The 17,699-nt window shown below is 38.4% G+C and overlaps 1 protein-coding gene across 25 annotated transcripts in view; it reads left to right on the top strand.

Annotated features, from left to right (window-relative positions):
• The window catches only part of LCORL (ligand dependent nuclear receptor corepressor like), a 186,990-nt gene that overhangs the window by 88,223 nt on the left and 81,068 nt on the right, over positions 1–17,699 (top strand). Inside the window, exon 1 of one of the 25 annotated variants that reach the window (XM_032273252.1) lies at positions 1,511–10,321. The exons of the other annotated variants lie outside the window; for them this stretch is intronic. Coding sequence (XP_032129143.1) covers positions 10,216–10,321 — 106 coding nt within the window. The 5' untranslated portion in view covers positions 1,511–10,215. Of the gene's footprint in view, positions 1–1,510; positions 10,322–17,699 lie in introns of those variants that run through there. 25 annotated transcript variants of the gene reach the window in all.

Here is a 17,699-nt window from a genome sequence, read left to right as displayed (position 1 = left end):
CTCTGAGCAATTGCTTGTTCGTAAAGGATTTTATTTCTCCTTCGCTTATGAAGTTTACTTTGGCTGGATATGAAATTCTAGGTTGAAATTTCTTTTCTTTTCAATATGTTTTCTATTCAAGGATATTGAATATTGGCCCCACTCTCTTCTGGCTTCTAGGGTTTCTGCAGAGAGCTCCGCTGTGAGTCTGATGGGCTTCCCTTTGTGGGTAACCCAACTTTTCTCTCTGGCTGCCCTCAGTATTTTCTCCTTCATTTCAACCCTGGTGAATTTGACGATTATGTGCCTTGGGGTTGCTCTTCTTGAGGAATATCTTTGTGGTGTTCTCTGTATTTCCTGGACTTGAATATTGGCATGCCTTGCTAAGTTGTGGAAGTTCTCCTGGATTATATCCTGAAGAGTATTTTCCAGCTTGCATTCATTCTCTCTGTCACATTCAAGCACACCTATCAAATGTAGATTAGGTCTTTTCACATAATCCCGTTATTTCTTGGAGGCTTCGTTTATTTCTTTTTACTCTTTTTTCTCTAATCTTGCCTTCTCATTTTATTTCATTGAGTTGATCTTCAGTCTCTGATATCCTTTCTTCTGCTTGGTCAATTTGGCTATTGAGACTTGTGTATATTTCGTGAAGTTCTCGTGTTGTGTTTTTTAGCTCCATCAATTCATTTATATTCTTTTCAGCTCCATCATTTCATTTATAAATAAATGCTATTTATTCTCCTTAGCATTTTGTCAAACCTTTTTTTCAAGTTCTTAGTTTCTTTGCATTGGGTTAGAATATGTTCTTTTAGCTCAGAGAAGTTTGTTATTACCCACTTTCTAGAGCCTGTTTCTGTCAATTCATCAGACTCATTCTCCATCCAGCCTTGTTCCCTTGCTGGTGAGAAGTTGTGATCCCTTGGAGGAGGAGAGGCGTTCTGGTTTTGGGTGTTTGCATCCTTTTTGCACTGGTTTCTTCCCATTTGTTTGGATTTGTCTACCTGTAGTCTTTGTAGTTAGTGACTTTTGGATGGGGTCTCTGAGTGGACGTTCTTTTTGTTGATGTTGAAGTTACTTCTTTCTGTTTTTTAGTTTTCCTTCTAACAGGCCCCTCTGCTGTAGGTCTGCTGGAGGTCTACTCCAGACCCTACTTGCCTGGGGATCACCTGCAGCAGCTGCAGAACAGTAAGGGTTGCTGCCAGTTTCTTCTTCTGTTATCTTTGTCCCAGAAGGATACCCGCCAGATGTCCGCCTGAGCTCTTCTCTATGAGGTGTCTCTTTGGATATACAGGGGTCGGGGAGCTGCTTGAGGAAACAGTCTGTCCCTTACAGGAGCTCAAGTGCTGAGCTGTGAGCTCCATTGTTCCATTCAGAGCTGCTGGGCACGTACGTTTAAGTCTGTTGCAGTGGAACCCATGACCACCTTTTTTTCCCAGGTGCTCTTTCCTGGGAAGGTGGGGCTTTATTTGTAAGTTCCTGATGTGCTGCTGCCTTTTTTCAGAGATGCCCTGCCCAGCAGGGAGGTAGCCTAGTCACAGTTTGCCAGCAGAGGTGTTGCTGAGCTGCCTTGAGCTCTACCCAGCTGCTGTGTGAACCTCCTTGCACTTTTGTTTATAGAGGTTTAGTTAGAACTGCCTTGGTAATGATGATCTGCCTCCGTAATGGCGAGCTGTCTCAGTAATGGCAGACTGCCTCAGTAATGGCGGACACCCTTTCCCCCACAGAGCTGGACCGTCCCATGTCCAGCTGTGCTTGCTGTGAAACTCTCAATCCAGAGCATTTCAGATTGCTGGCCTTTGTGGGGGTAGGACCTGCCAAGCCAGATCACCTGGCTCCCTGTTTCAGCCCCCTTTTTTTCAGTTGAATGGGCGACTCTGTCCCGTAGGCATTCCCGGCGCCAGTTGAAAAGGCACCCAGATTGGTGTGAGTTTTTATTCGGAGACCTGCTGTACCGGCTGAAACAGCCGTGCTAGAGACTCATGGTACTTTTCCACCCAGGAATCTCCTGGTCTGTGGGCAGTAACAATGCACTTGGAAATGCAGTGATCACTCACCCTCTGTGTTCTCGCTGGGAACTGCACTCCAGAGCTGTTCCTATTTGGCTATCTTGGATAAATTTTCAAATAAAGTCCTTGCTATTGAAAATTCAGAAACCAAATAGATTTAGATTCTGCAATATCCCTTTGTTATCTGAACGTTCTGTTCAAACTATGTGTACTCAAGAACTAAATAGATTTGAATAAAAAGCAATACGGGTTTTATTGTTTTTGTTGATGAGACCTCATGATCAGGTGAAAAAAAATACTGTACTGGGAGATAGGAAACCAGTGTTCTAAGCTCTGCACTATCTCTGATTTTATCTTTCTGGATTTTTGTTTCTTTTTTTGTCATTATAAGACTGGATTCTATTTTATTTAAAATCTGGTAGATCAGAATTTCAGTAGTCCTGAAAAGTGGATAAAAGTTTAGGACCTATTTTTAACATTTCAAAAAGCCTTAAGAAGTTATATAATTATCTCCACTAAGACTGTAGGTCAAACACATTAATATTATACTGGAATCAAATTGATATTATTCTTTATAAAAATTACCACACCAAGCTACTTGCTTCTTATTGACAATGTCTTTGAATTAGAAGTAGGGAATTAGAAAAGATTGGAAATCATTAGCTATATATTTTCCAGTGTGTATTTCCAAAGATATAGGTGAATAGTTTACTCTTTAAAGCTAAGATTAGCATGCTTATTTAATATTTATGGGCAAATCAGAGATCTTTCAGTGGTCATAGTTTTTTTATCACCCAGTAATGTGTAATATACTTTCAGAGGATTTAATTCCAAAATTGCTTTTCAATTACTGTGTACCTACACTTAATTTCATTCCATGTTTTTGTTGTTTTTCAATTGCAGTTAAATTATGTTCTAAAAATTTATTGATCGTGTCAGTCTGTTTGCATTGCCATAAAGGAATAACTAAGACTAGGTGATTTATAAAGAGGTTTATTTTGACTCACGGTTCTACGGGCAGCACAAGAAGTGTGGTGCCACCGTCTACTTCTGGTGAGGGCCTCAGGGAGTTTACAATCATGGCATAATTGTAAGATGGAGGAGGAGCTGGTATATCACATGGTAAGGGAGGAAGAACGAGAGAGAAAGGGAGAGGGAGGGAAGGAAGAAAGGTATAAGCTCTTTAAAACAACCAAATTTCACATGAACTCATAGAGTGAGAATTCACTCATTACTGTAAGGTTAGCACCAAGCCATCTTTGAGGGATATGCCCCGTAACCCAAACACCTCCCACTAGACCCACCTTTAACATTGCAGGTCACATTTCAACATGAGATTTGGAGGGGACGAAACATCTAAACCATATTACTGATTAATTCATTTGGAACTCTGAGTGATATTTTTTTTTCATGGAAATACATGTTAGGTAGTCATTCATTTCCAAGTTATAAAAGACTGTAATGGCAATTAATGGTTAATGTATTTGATGTGTGTTATTTCAGCACTGCCATCATTGATAATTTGTTTTCTGAGAATTGGATTCTAAATCTGGAAGAACAAGAATGTATTTCAGTCTTCTCTCCAGATGTTACTTTTATTCCTTCTTTCTTCTTCTGTACCTACCAAAGTGGCCATATATAGTATTGGGGCTTCATTAATGGGCAAAGTATGTAATAACCAGGCATCAGTATAAGATCACTTTTTTTTTTTTTTTTTTTTTTTTTTTTTAGTCAGGACTGCTTGATTTGTTCTCTATGAAACTGCATATTGAGTATGTCAGTTTGAATGCCAGTGAGTGTGCAGTTAGTTACATAGTGGGTAATTAATTAGTTTTCACCCTCTGTTTTTTAGAAAGACTTAATGCTTTATTCTGTCCTAGCCTGAGGAGAAAATATATTTTAAAATACCTTGATACTATGTTTCATGAATGCTTTTAATCTGTGGAGAAAAACAGTTTTACTAATGAGATACTCACTAGTAGTAAAGAAGTGCAAAATGAAGGTGCTATGTAGTTGTCAAAATGTGAGTTGGAGTTTAAAAATGTACCCATAATGTAAAATTATTCTTGCTCCATAATTCTGCAGATCCGTATTCCTACATTTCCATGATTATTTACTTACTCAGTGATAAAACTTGCAGCTAAATTTGTCTTCAACACACCTTTCTCAGAGCATCAATTATATTATTCATTAATGAATAAATAGGATCTCAAGAGCATGTATCAACATCAAAACTAAGCATTATGAATTATACAGTGCATCTAGTGATTTCTTATTTCAAAAGATCTCTGGTGCCATCTACTGAATGCTTTTTAAAGGAAAAAACATGAAGTCAAATAATAGATTTTCACTTATTCAATTTTTTGTTTTGTTTTAATTTTCAATTAATAGAACAGATTTAGATTTATAGAAGAACTAAACAGGAAGTAAAGAATTCCCAGATAATCACTTTCCCACACCTGCTCAGTTTCCCCGGTAACACCTTTCATTGGTGTGTTTCATTTGTTACAATTGGTGAACAAATATTGATATATTATTGTTAACTAAAGTTCGTAGTTTACATTAGGATCGTTTTGCATATGTTTTACAGTTCTATGGGTTTGCCAAATACCTGGTCATGTATCCTTCATTACAGTATCATCATAATATTATCACTTCCCTAAAAATCCCTGTACTCCATGAAAAATCCCTGAAGTCTGAGTACTTGATACTAGGAAATAAAAAAGAAGAGCCTTAAAATCACAGGACCAGAGGTAGCAGTCTTGGCAAGGTACCATTTCTGAAGAAGACAAGGGTGACTTAGAAGGAATATTACTTAGAATCTTGTTAATAAATGGAAGAAATTAAGGGTCCTGTAGAAACAAAAGAGAATCATAAAACTGAAAGCACATCAACCCTTCGTTCCATTCTACCATTCAAAATGCACTACTAAAGAAAATATACTATACTAGTATAAGGATTCTTTTCATCCAGATTCTCTCTGTATACAGCAGTTTTTTATGTATAATAGTAATTGCTGGTTTGGGAATATAAAGTAATTCAAAATGAATAGAATGTAGGACATAAGAAATTCTCTCTAAAAACAAAACAAGTAGAAAAACAGAAGAATGATACATCATAACACTTCAAAGTTAATTGTGTATTCTTAAAAGAAGCATTGACAGATATGATAAAACACCTGATAAAAAATCTAGACATTCAAAAAGAAATAGATAAAAAGGAAGATGGGAACTGAAACTTAACTTAGCAATACAATTTTAGAAAAAATCCTCTTAAAAATAAAGGCTTAATTTCAAAGGAGAACAGATTTGACTAAGAATATAAGAGTCTTTGGAGAAAGCTATGAAAATGGCAGAGAGAATGAAAATGAGATAAAATTGTAGAAAAGGTAAAGAAAAAAAGTTGTTGGTAAAACAATGATCGAACAACAAAAAATCCAATACAGGTATAATTGGAGCTCCAAAGAATAAAACAAAATAGTGGAACATATTGAAACTATAATTTGAGAAAACTTTCCAGAAATATATTTGAAACTATATAGGTCACTATGTACCTGGGATAATTGACACAGAAGCAAACCTTGAGACATCCTGGTAAAACTATGATAATTTTAAGAAAGGGAAAACCCAGTGGACCTCAAGACAAAAATACTAAGTCACAAGATAAAAATCAGATGAATCAAAATTCTCAACAAGAACATTTAAAGAAAGACAACCCCAGAGCAACATTTTCAAAGAAGTTAAAGAATAAGTGAAACTTTTGTGTCAAGTTGTATTTCATGTATGACAGTGGTCAAAACATAATTAAACATGCAAAACCTAAAGAAATACTGTATTTAAAGCACTACTGGAATAATCTACTGGAGCTGTAGTCAGCAAACATTTTCTGTAAAGGACATAGAGAGTAAATATTGTAGATTTTGCAGGCAATATGGTCTCTATGACAGTTTTCCATATTTGCCATTATAACAAAAATATCCATAGGCAGCATATTAATGAATTAGTGTGGGTGTGTTTCAGTAAAACTTTATCTACAAAAGATGATGGGCCACATATGTTGCCCTACTTGCCCACCCTCATACGCAATGGAACATTTCATGCAATTAATAAATGGCAAAAGGAGTGATTGTGAGCATTGGCCATATTTTATCTAAGGCTAAAGCAGAGTGAATGTTGAGAAGAGTGGGAAATGAAGTAGGAAAAATTCATTGAGTGTCACATAGGTATTATGTAGGAATCAAAGGTATCATTTGAAACCTGAATACCAAACAACCTAACTAAGGAAAAGGGGAACTAATGACATCATAAGAAGTAGTAGGTAAAACTAGTAATCAATAAAAAGACAAACTATCTTAAATACTGAAAAATTTTACAAAGCAAAAAAAATGGACCACATGAAGAAAGAAAAATAAAAAATTCTGTAAGCTGACACTAATATCTGAGTCACTGTAGGACATGTAAAAACACTGAACTCACCTATTAAACAGATGGCCAGAATGGTTCATGAAGCAAGACTCGGGTTTGAGCTGTATATATTCAGAAGAAAATAAAATAATTTTAAAAGACTAAAAGGAGTGAAAAAAGGTATGGACAGCAAACGAAAACAATAAAGAAAGCCAAGATCAATTCTAATGTGAGCTAGGGTAAAAATTAGGGGGGAAAAGGGCTACTTCATAGTGTTAAAGACCATAAATCATAATGTAGATGTAACATCTGCTAGTATCTGTGTATCAGATAACATTAGCAACCATTTTTCTAGACAGAAACTACAGAGAATTTAGAAGGACAAATACACAGAATTAGCACATCATTTTTAGTCCAAGATAAGTGAAGTGAATCTAAAATAAGTAAGGATATAAAAGACCTGAAAGCACAGCCAGGGATATTTTATGAATATATATTGAACTCGATTCTCAAATAACATGAAATGTAATTTCTTCCCAAGTATACATAGAATATTCACAAAAAAATTTTGTGTATTAAGTCAAAAACTAAGTTCCATAAAGTAGAAATAATACCAAAAAAATTTTATTATAATGCAATAAAGATGGACATGAATAACATAACATTTAAAAAATCTTATTTACCTGCAATGTAAATGCTCTTTTAAACAACTTTAGGGGTAAAGTGAAGAAAGTAAAGTTTCAGAATTTCTAAAGACTCAACAGCCTTATGTGTTTACAGCCATAAATTAAAGAAAAAATAAGTTACATTTTCATCAAAAGAAAGCTAGGAAAAATCACAAATAAGAATAAAGAACAAGGAAGGAAATAATAAAGATTAAAGCAAAAAATTAATGAGGTTGAAGACAAAAACAATAGTACTAAAAAGTAAGTTAAAAAAAAAATTGGTTCTTTGAAAAAGTCAACGAAGTAGACAGATCACTGGTTAACCTAATTGGTAGGGGTAGGAATGGGAGGAAGAGAAGGGGATAACAGAGAAAGTATTAAAATGTAAGACATGGCAAGGGGAGAATAACTATTGAAACAGATAATTTTAAAAATGCTAAGATTTTGTTTTGCACAACTTAGGTGAAATGGGTTGTTTCCTTAGAAAATCCGGTTTGTTAAATTGTCCCAGAAGAAGTGGAAAAGTTTCACCATCATTTTTTTCTAAAGAAATGTGGAAAGGCATCAAGAAAGCTCAGTAAAAGCACCAAGCTCAGAAGATTTCAAAGGAATATTCTACCAAAACTTTTAAGATCAGGTCATCTCAATGCTTTATAAATTTTTCCAGAACATGGAAGAAGACAGTTTTCAAATTATTTTTGAGTATGGTATTAATCTAGATAAAAATTATGTGAAGATCATACCAAAGGTACATACATACAACTACAGAACAATTTCATGTATATCAGTATACAAAAGCATCAAACAGAATCCTATGCTACATTAAGAAAATGATACATGACAGTCATGGCATTTATTCCAGTAATGCAAAAGTGGTTCAATTTTAGGAAATCATTTGATATTATTTACTTGTTAATCTAAAGAGGAACAAAAAATGAATATTCAGGAAAACAGGAATTGATGTTTTTTTTTTTTTAATGTAAAACACATATATCCTAGGTTTAAATCCAGCATAATACTTAATGTGGAAACACCAGCAGCATTCTAACTAAAATTGGAATGAAACATTATCCTCCTCTTTCCCTGCTATTTAACACTGTATTGAAGTTTTGGGCTTGTGCAATTTAACAGTAGAAAACTCTTTACTTTGTGTTTGTGTATGGAAATGGAGTCTCACTATGTTGCTCAGGCTGGACCAACACCTGGGCTCAAGCAGTTTTCCTGCCTGAGTCTCCTGAGTAGCTAGGGCTGCATGTATTCACCACTTCCTCTGTGTTATATTTACGTTTTTCAGGAACAGCTGATCTGTTTTCCAAAGTAGCTATAGCATTTTGCATTGCCAAATGCAATAAATCCAGTTTTTTCACATCCTCCACAACTCTTGTTATTATCTACATTCATTTTTTATTATAGTAATCTTACTGGTTATGAAATAGTATCTCAGTGTTTCGATTTTCATTTTCCTAGTGACTAATCATGCTAAACATCTTGTCATATACTTATAAGCCATTAGTAACATCATCTTTGTAGACATGTCTATTCAGATCATTTACCCATTTTTACAATTTAGCATGTCTTTGTTGAATTGTGAGAGTTCTTCATATATGGTGAATATTGGACCCTACTAAGACATACAGTTTAGAAATATTTTTTTCACATTGTGTGGACTGTCTTTGTTGCCTGATAGTGTTCTTTGAAGATTAAAATTTTTAATTTTCATGAAGTTCTGTGTATCCATTTTGTTCTTGTTTGTGCTTTTAGTGTCATATCTAAGAAATCATAGCCTATCCAAGGTCATAAGATTTACACATGTCTTCTAAGAGTTTTATAATTTTGTCTCCTATATTTAGATCTTTGATCCACTTTGAGTTAATATACTCCTATATTTATATCAAAGATCCACTGTGAGTTTTTATATATAGTGTGGGGTAGAGGTTCAGCTTCATATTTTGCATTGATATATCCAGTCACCCCAGTATAATTTGTTGAAAATATTATTCTTTCTCCCATTGAGTTGCTTTGGTACTCATCAAAAATAAACTGTGTATAAATACATTTATTTTTGGACTGAATTCTTTTCCATTGTTCTGCATGTCTATCCAGTAACACCTAGTCTTGACTATTGTGTTTACAGTAAGCTTTGAAATTAGGAAGTGCCAATCCTCCAATTTTGTTCTCTTTCAAGATTATTTTGGCTATTCAAGGTCCCTTGCATTTTCATGTGAATTTTAGGATCAGCTTGCCAGTTTCTATAAAACTGCCATCTGGAATTTAGATGGGGATTGTGTTGAACCTGTTGATCCAGTTTGGGGAGTATTACCATCTTAACAATATTAAGTTTTTCAGTTTGTGAACAGAGGACATGTTCCTATTAAGTCTTCATTATGTTTGTGGTTTTCAGTGTACAACTCTTCTACTTTTCCAAGTTTATTTTTTATAAATATTTCATTCTTTGTGATGCCATTGTAAATGTGATTTTTTAAATTGCATTTTGGAATTGTTTCGTTCTATTGGTTAGAAATAAAATTCATTTTTGTATATTTATTATCTTGTAACCTTGTGAACTTGATTATTAGCTCTTAATATCTGTATATAGATTCCTTAGAATTATGTATATAAGATTATATGCAAATATACAAGATTATACAGTGGTAATCTAAATTAAATTTACATATCACAAAATTATGTGATTTATATAAAAAGAGAGTTTTGCTTCTTCCTTGCCAATCCGGATATGTTTTATTTATTTTTCTTGCTTTATTGTTTTGGCTAGAACACTTCAGTATAGTGTTGAATAGAAGTAACAAGAGCATGTATCCTTGTTTTGTTCTTGACAAAGCATTCTGGGGGAAAGCTTTTAGCCTTTCACCATTAAGTATGATGTTTCCTGTGGATTTTTTACAGATATCTTTTATAAGATTAAGGACATTTTCTTCTCTTCCTAGCCTGTTCACTGTTTTTGCCATGAAAGAAAATTTTATTTTGTCAGGGATTTTTTCCTACATATATGGAGATTACATAGCTTTTGTTCTGTATCCTGTTTGTTAACATGCTGAATTACTTGGATTGATTGGTTTTTTTGTTGTTATTGTTTTGTTTTGTTTTGTTTTGAGACAGGGTCTTGCTTTGTCACCCAGGCTGGGGTGCAGTGGTGCAGTCATGGTTCATTGCAGCCTTGCCCAACTGGGCTCAAGTGATCCTCCCACCTCAGCTTCCCAAGTAGCTAGGACAACAGGCGCCAGCCATCACGAATGCCTAGCTAAAGGTTTGTATTTTTTATATAGTCAGAGTTTCACCATGCTGCCCAGGCTGGTCTCAAAGTCCTGGGCTCAAGCAATCCGCCCACCTTACCATCCCCAAGTGCTGGGATTACAGGCTTGAGCTACTATGCTTGGCCAGGGTGGATTGATTTTTGTATGTTAAACCAACCTGGAATTCTTGACATAAATCCTTCTTGTTCATGGTATATAATGCTTTTTAATATGTTACTGGATTCTTTTTGATAGCGTTTTATTGAGTACTGGGTCTAGAGGGGCAAACCTTATTTTATTATGCTTCGCTTTATTGCACTTTGTAGATTTTGCATTTTTTACAAAATGAAGGTGTGTGGCAACCCTGCATTGAACAAGTCTGTTTGCACCATTTTCCCTATAGCATGGTCACTTCATGTTTCTGTGTTACAGTTCAGTAATTCTCACAATATTTCAAACTTTTTTAGTATTACTACTGTATCTGTTATGGTGATCCTTGATGTTATGATTATAATTGTTTTGGGGTACCACGAACCACTTCCGTATGAGAAGATAAAATATGTGTATTCTGACAGTTCCACCCACCAGTCATTTTCCCATCTCAGGCCCTCTTCTTCCCTGAAATACAACAGTATTAAAGTCAGGCCTATTAAGAACCTTATAGTGGCCTCAGTGTTTGAGTGAGAGGAAGAGTCACATGCCTATTATTTTGTTTTATTTCATTTTTATTTTTATTTATTTATTTTTGAGACGGAGTCTAACTCTGTCAACCAGGCTGGAATGCAGTGGCACAATCTTGGCTCACTCCAACCTCCTCCTCTTGGGTTCAAGCTACTCTCCTGCCTCAGCTTCCTGAGTAGCAGGGAGTACAGGCGTGCACCACTGTGCCCAGCTAATTTTTTTGTATTTTCAGCAGAGGGAAGGTTTCACTGTGTTGATAAGGCTGGTCTCAAACTCCTGACCTCGTGATCCGCCTGCCTCAGCCTCCTGTGGTGCTAGGGTTACAGGCATGAACCACCATGCCCGGCCATACCTCTTATTTTAAATCAAAAGCTATAAATCACTAAGCTTAGAAAGATATGTTGAAAGTCAAGATGGACCAAAAGCTACTCCTATTGCATTAAACAGTTTCTGCACAATGCATCACATTTTGTAAGCAAAGGAGAAGTTCTTGAAGAAAATTAAAAGTGCTACTTCAGTGAATACATGAATGATAAAGCAAAACAGGCTTATTGCTGATAGGGAGAAAGTTTCAGTGGTCTAGGTAGAAAACCAAACCAGCCGTGACATTTGGTTAAGCCAAAACCTAATCTAGAGCAAGGGCCTAGGTCTCTTTAATTATTTGAAGGCTAAGAGGAAGCTGCAGGAGAGAAGTTGGAAGCTGGCAGAGATTGGTTCATGAGATTTAAAGAAAGCTCTCTCCATAACATGAAAGTGCGAGGTGAACCAGCAAGTGCTGACATAGAAGCCGTAGCAGGCTGTCCAGAAGATCTAGCTGAGATAATTGATGAAGGTCGCTACACCAGACAACAGATTTTCAATGTATCAGCACATGAAACAGTCTTCTGTTGAAAGAGGATGCCATCTAGGACTTTCATTGCTAGAGTAAAGTCAATGCCTGACTTCAGAGCTTCAAAGGACAAGCTTACTCTCTGCTATGGACTCATGCAGCTAATGACTTTAACTTGAATCCAGTGCTCATTTACCATGCCAAAAATTCTAGGACCTGTAAAGATTACACTAAATACACTCTGCCGGTGCTCTATAGGTAGAACAACAAAGCCTGGGTGACAGTACATCTGTTTACAGCATAGTTTACTGAATATTTTAAGCCCACTGTATTAGTCAGGGTTCTCTAGGACAGGACTAATACGATAGATGTATATATGAAAAGGAGTTTATTAAGGAGAATTGATTCACATGATCAAAAGGTGAAGTCCCGTAATAGAATGTCGGCAGGCTGAGGAGCAAGGAAGCCGTCCGAATCCCAGAACGTAGGGATGCCGACAGTGCAGCATTCAGTCTGTGGCCAAAGGCCCGAGAGCCCCTGTCAAACCACTGATGTAGGTCCAAGAGTCCAAAAGCTGAAGAATTTGGAGTTTGATGTTCAAGGGCAGGAAGCATCCAGCACAGGAGAAAGAGGAAGTGACTTTAGCCTGCTTTTATCCTAGCTGAGCTGACAGCTGATTAGATGGTGCCCACCCAGATTGAGAGTGGGTCTACATCTCCTAGTCCACTGACTCAAGTGTTAATCCCCTTTGGCAACACCCTCACAGACACACTCAAGAACAACACTTTGTATCCTTCAATTGAATCAAGTTGACACTCAATATTAACCATCAGAAGTCCACCACTTGTCAACTTGAGCCCATACACATCTTAAATCATACATAATCTTCAAATAAAGACAGTAATAAGGTAATAATTATTCCTAACATAATACAGCTGTCCTTCATGCAGTGCATCAGTCCCCAGCCCAAATGCTATTACATAAAGTTGACAACACTTAAATGCTGATATGAAGTCAATAAATCTTATTTCACATGATAAAGAAAAAAGAAAGGAAATAAAATGAAGATATTTTCTTAGTACAAGTGTATACATGCACATGTTCTTAACAAAATGAGGAGGAAATACAACCAGTACAGCCCTCATTCCTGCAACTGGTCACATGACCATAGTTGGTATTGATGACTACTTCTACTACCCATTTTGTATCCTCTTTCCCTTCAGCAAGCACCTTGGTGGGCCGTGGGTTTTTAAAAACCTGGAATGACCTAAACCTTCATTTCTGAAGGGTCTGGGCCATTTGTAGTCCTCCCTGGATTGGGCCACTGTAGTTTGGTATCACAGGGTATGGCAATACTAAGAGATGCCCTGAGGGATCTCCTGTGTTCCTTACATACTCTTCCTTACCTCCACTGTGAAGTAGTAGACTGATTTCATCTTGAGAGTCTGTCCGGGTCAGTCACCACAGCCAACACTGTAATTCTCTTCTTGGCCTGCTGGCTGAGAGGTAGGAGGAGCCGAAAGCAGCCAGGTGGCAATCTTCCAGTTGAATGGAATCATTGTTGTGTCTCCTGGTGGCAGCATTCCTCCCTCTGGAACTAAGATCTATAGGCAGCAGAACGTAATGTCATGGGAACAGGAAGCAGAATTTATCATTAGGGGTGATAGTGAGTGATGCCACTTCGACTTTCACCCCTTGAGTCCTGGACCCATGAATCCTGGCTATGGGAGAAACAGTACCATATACTGGGCACTGATTAAGAGTATACACAGCCTTCTGGAGAACTTTGCCCTAGCCCCGCAAAGTATTGTCATCTAGTTGGCATTGTATTTTGACTTCATAAGGCCATTCCACCATTCTATCAGTCCAGCTACTTTATGATGATGGAGAACTTGGTAAGCCCAGTGAATTTCATGAACATGAGCCCACTGCCTCAATTCTTTAGTCGTAAAGTGAGTACCTTGGTCAGAGGCAATGCTGTGTGAAATACCATGATGGTAAATAAGGCATTCCGTGAGTCCACGCATGCTACTCTTGGCAAAAGCATTGCATGCAGGATAGGCAAACCCATTTCTGGCGTAAGTGTCCATTTCAGTGAGGACAAACTGTTGCCCTTTCCTTGATGAAAGAGGTCCAATGTAATCAACCTTCCACCAAGTACTGGCAGATCATTCCGAGGAATGGTGCCATATTGAGGGCTCAGTGTTGGTCTCTGTTACTGGCAGATTGGGCTCTCAGCAGTGGCTGTAGTCAGATAAGCCTTGGTGATTAGAAGTCCATGTGGCAAAGCCCATGCATAATCTCCATCTCTGCCACCATTGTCACTTTGTTCATGAGCCTGATGGGCGATGACAGTGGTTGCTGAGGAAAGAGGCTGAGCGGTGTTGACAGAACGAGTCATCCTATCCACTTGATTATTAAAATCCTCCTCTGCTGAGGTCACCCATTGGTGAGCACTTATATGAGATACAAATATTTTCAGTTTTTGAGCACTCAGAGAGGTCCATCCACACACCTCTTCCCCAGATTTCTTTGTCACCAATTTCCCAATCATGATTCTTTAAAGTCTGCAACCATCTAGCCGAACCATTGGCTACAGCCCGTGAATCGGTATATAATCGCACATCTGGCCATTTCTCCTTCAAAGAAAAGTGCACAACAAGGTGTACTGCTCAAAGTTCTACCCACTAGGAAGATTTCCCTTTATCACTGCCCTTCAGAGATGTCCTAGAAAGGGGTTGTAGTGCTGTGGCTGTCCATTTTCAGGTGGTGCCTGCATATCGTGCAGGGCTATCTATAAACTAGGTCCTTTTCTTCTTTTTCTGTCAGCTGTTCATAAGGAACTCCCCATGAGGCCATCAGTGCAGGCTGGGGGAGAGAAAGCATAGTAGCAGGAATAGGGACCCTGAGCATTTGAGCCACTTCCTCATGGAACTTATTTGTGGCCTCAGTACCTGTTAGAGCCTGATCATGTATATACCACTTCCATTTGATAATGGAATGCTGCTCTGCATGCCGTACCTTATAGCTAAATGGGTTAGAAAGCACAGTTCATGATAGTTCAGGTCGCATAGTGACTTGATGACCCATAGTTACACATTCAGTTTCTACCAAAACCAAGTTACAGGCCAAGAGCTATCTCAAAAGGAGAATATTTATCTACAGAAGATGGCAGGACCTTGCTCCAAAATCCTAGAGGCCTCTACTGTGATTCACCCTTGGGGACTACCAAAGGCTCCAGATAGCCTCCCCATCTGCCACTGACACCTTAAGCACCATTGATTCTGTGGGGTCATATGGCCCAAGTAGCAGAGCAGCTTGCACAGCAGCCTGGACTTGCTGCACAGCCTTCTGTTCTGGACCCCGCTCAAAACTGGCAGTCCTTTGGGTCACTCGATAAAGTGGCAGTATTAACACACCCAAATGAGGGGTGTGTTGTCTCCAAAATCCAAATTGGTTCACTAGGCATTGTACCTCTTTTCATGGTACAGCAACTTGTCCTTCACTTTCGAAGGGATATCTCAATGGACCCCACACCACTGGACTCCTAGAAACTTTACTGAGGTAGAAGGTCCCTGAATTTTAGTCATTTATTTCCCATCTTCTGGCACACAGATGTTTCACTGAAAAGTCCATTGTGTTTGCTGCTTCTTGCTCACTGGATCCAATCAGCATGATGTCATTAATGTAATGGACCAGTGTGATACCTTGTGGAGGGGAAAAATGATCAAGATCTCTGGGAGCAAGATTATGGCACAAAGCCAGAGAGTTGCTATACCTCTGATGTAAGACAGTAAAGGTATATTGCTGGCCTTCCCAGCGGAAGGCAGATTGCTTCTGGTGGGCCTTATGGACAGGAATGGAGAAAGAGGCATTTGCCAAATCAATGGCTGCATACCAAGTACCAGGAGATGTATTAATTTGCTCAGGCAATGAAACCACATCTGGTACAGCAGCCACAGTTGGAGTCACCACTTGGTTAAGATTATGACAATCCGCTGTCATTCTCCAAGATCCATCTGTATTTCACACAGGCCAAATAGGAAGTTGAACGGGGATGTGGTGAGAATCACCACCCTGTGTCTGTTAAGTTCTTGGTGGCACTGATCTCTGCAATCCCTCTAGGAATGCAATACTGTTTTTAATTTGCTATTTTTCTAGGTAGTGCAGCTCTGATGGCTTCCATTTAGCTTTTCCCACCAAATAGCCCTCACTCTACCAGTCAGGAAACCAGTGTGGGGATTCACCAGCTGCTAAGTATGTCTATGCCCAATTCTGGCACTGGGGAAATGACCACAGGATGAGTCTCGGGACCCACTGTAAGTCGAACCTGAGCTAAAACTCCATTAACTGCCTGACCTCCATAAGACCCCATTTCAACTGGAAGACCACAATGACATTTTGGGTCCCCTGGAATCAGTGTCAGCTCAGAGTTAGTGTCCAGTAGTCCCCAAAATGTCTGACCATTTCCCTTTCCCCAATGCACAATTATCCTGGTAAAAGGTCTCCTTGGGGAAGTATGGGAGAAAGATCAATAGCATAAATTGTCAGTAGTGTAGTGGGGTCATTCCTCAAGAGGACCCAGCCTCCCCTTCATTCAAGGGGTTCTGGGTTTGTAAGTAGTTCAAGGTCTGGAAATGAAATGACGAGCTGTGAATCTTTTTTTAATAATTCACATCAGTCTTTTGTTCACTTGACCTGGAAGTTTTCTGTTTATATAAGTTAATAATGCAATAGGCTTCCTGTCAGTTTTACTTCTCAGAACACTGTGATTAGCCAATGCCAGAGCTCTATATGAGTCAGACTATTCTGATTGCTGCTTTGCCTCTACTGTTCATTATGGTAACTACGCCCACCTTGCCTTTGACAGTTGAGTACTGCCACTTGGCCCCTGCCACCTTGGGATCCAATTACTTTTGTTGCATTTAAATTTTGTAGTTAAGTGAGCATGGTTTCCACCGTAAAATCTGGCATACAGAGGAGCAATAACAGAGCTCTTTAAGGATTCAGGTGCTGCCTTTGTAAATCTATTTTGCACAGCATCAGTCAAGAGTATGTCTTCTGGAACCTCCCAGCTGGGATGAGTAGGTCTAAAGTGACTAATTCACTCTAACATCTCAATCTCCCTAAGCCTTTGGATCCCTTCCTCTACATTAAATCAAGGGAGATCAGGCATTTCCAGCTTTCTCAAAGAAGGCCATCTTTTTTAGGGGGTGGCGGGGGGTGCAGGGATGGAGTCTTGCTCTGTCACCCAGGCTGGAGTGCATGGCACAGTCTCGGCTCACTGCAACCTCCACCTCCCAGGTTCAGGCAATTCTCCTGCCTCAGCCTCCCAAATAGCTTGGATTAAAGGCACCCACCACCATACCCAACTAATTTTTATATTTTTAGTAGAGATGCAGTTTCACTATGTTGGCCAGGCTTGTCTCGAACTCCTGACCTCAAATGATCCTCCTGCCTTTGCCTCCCAAAGTATTGGGATTATAGGCATGAGCCACTGCTCCTGGCCTTGAGCCCATCATTTAATTGATATTTCAGCTAACCAAGCAAATAAACTATGAGAACCTTTTTTAACTCCCCAGTCACCATGGCACATGTATACCTGTGTAACAAACCTGCACGTTTTACACATGTACCCCAGAACTTAAAAGTATAATTTTTTTTAAAAGTCCTTAAGACACATAAAAAAAAAAAAAACTCCCCAAGCTGCAACATTAATTGCAGAATTCCTGCGTAGTGAGCCCAAATCAATAAATTCAGCCTGATCCAACTTTACATTTCTTCCACCATTATCCCACACCGTTAATATTCATTCCCATGCCTGTTCTCCAAGAAGGCTTATATAAACTAGAAAACTCAAGCAGTTATCGTGGGAGTATAGT

Source organism: Sapajus apella, unplaced genomic scaffold, assembly GCF_009761245.1.
Source record: "Sapajus apella isolate SASKATOON/1434 unplaced genomic scaffold, GSC_monkey_1.0 scaffold5, whole genome shotgun sequence".
Classification (NCBI taxonomy): Eukaryota; Metazoa; Chordata; class Mammalia; order Primates; family Cebidae; genus Sapajus; species Sapajus apella.
This window is presented reverse-complemented; position numbering and strand designations above follow the sequence as displayed.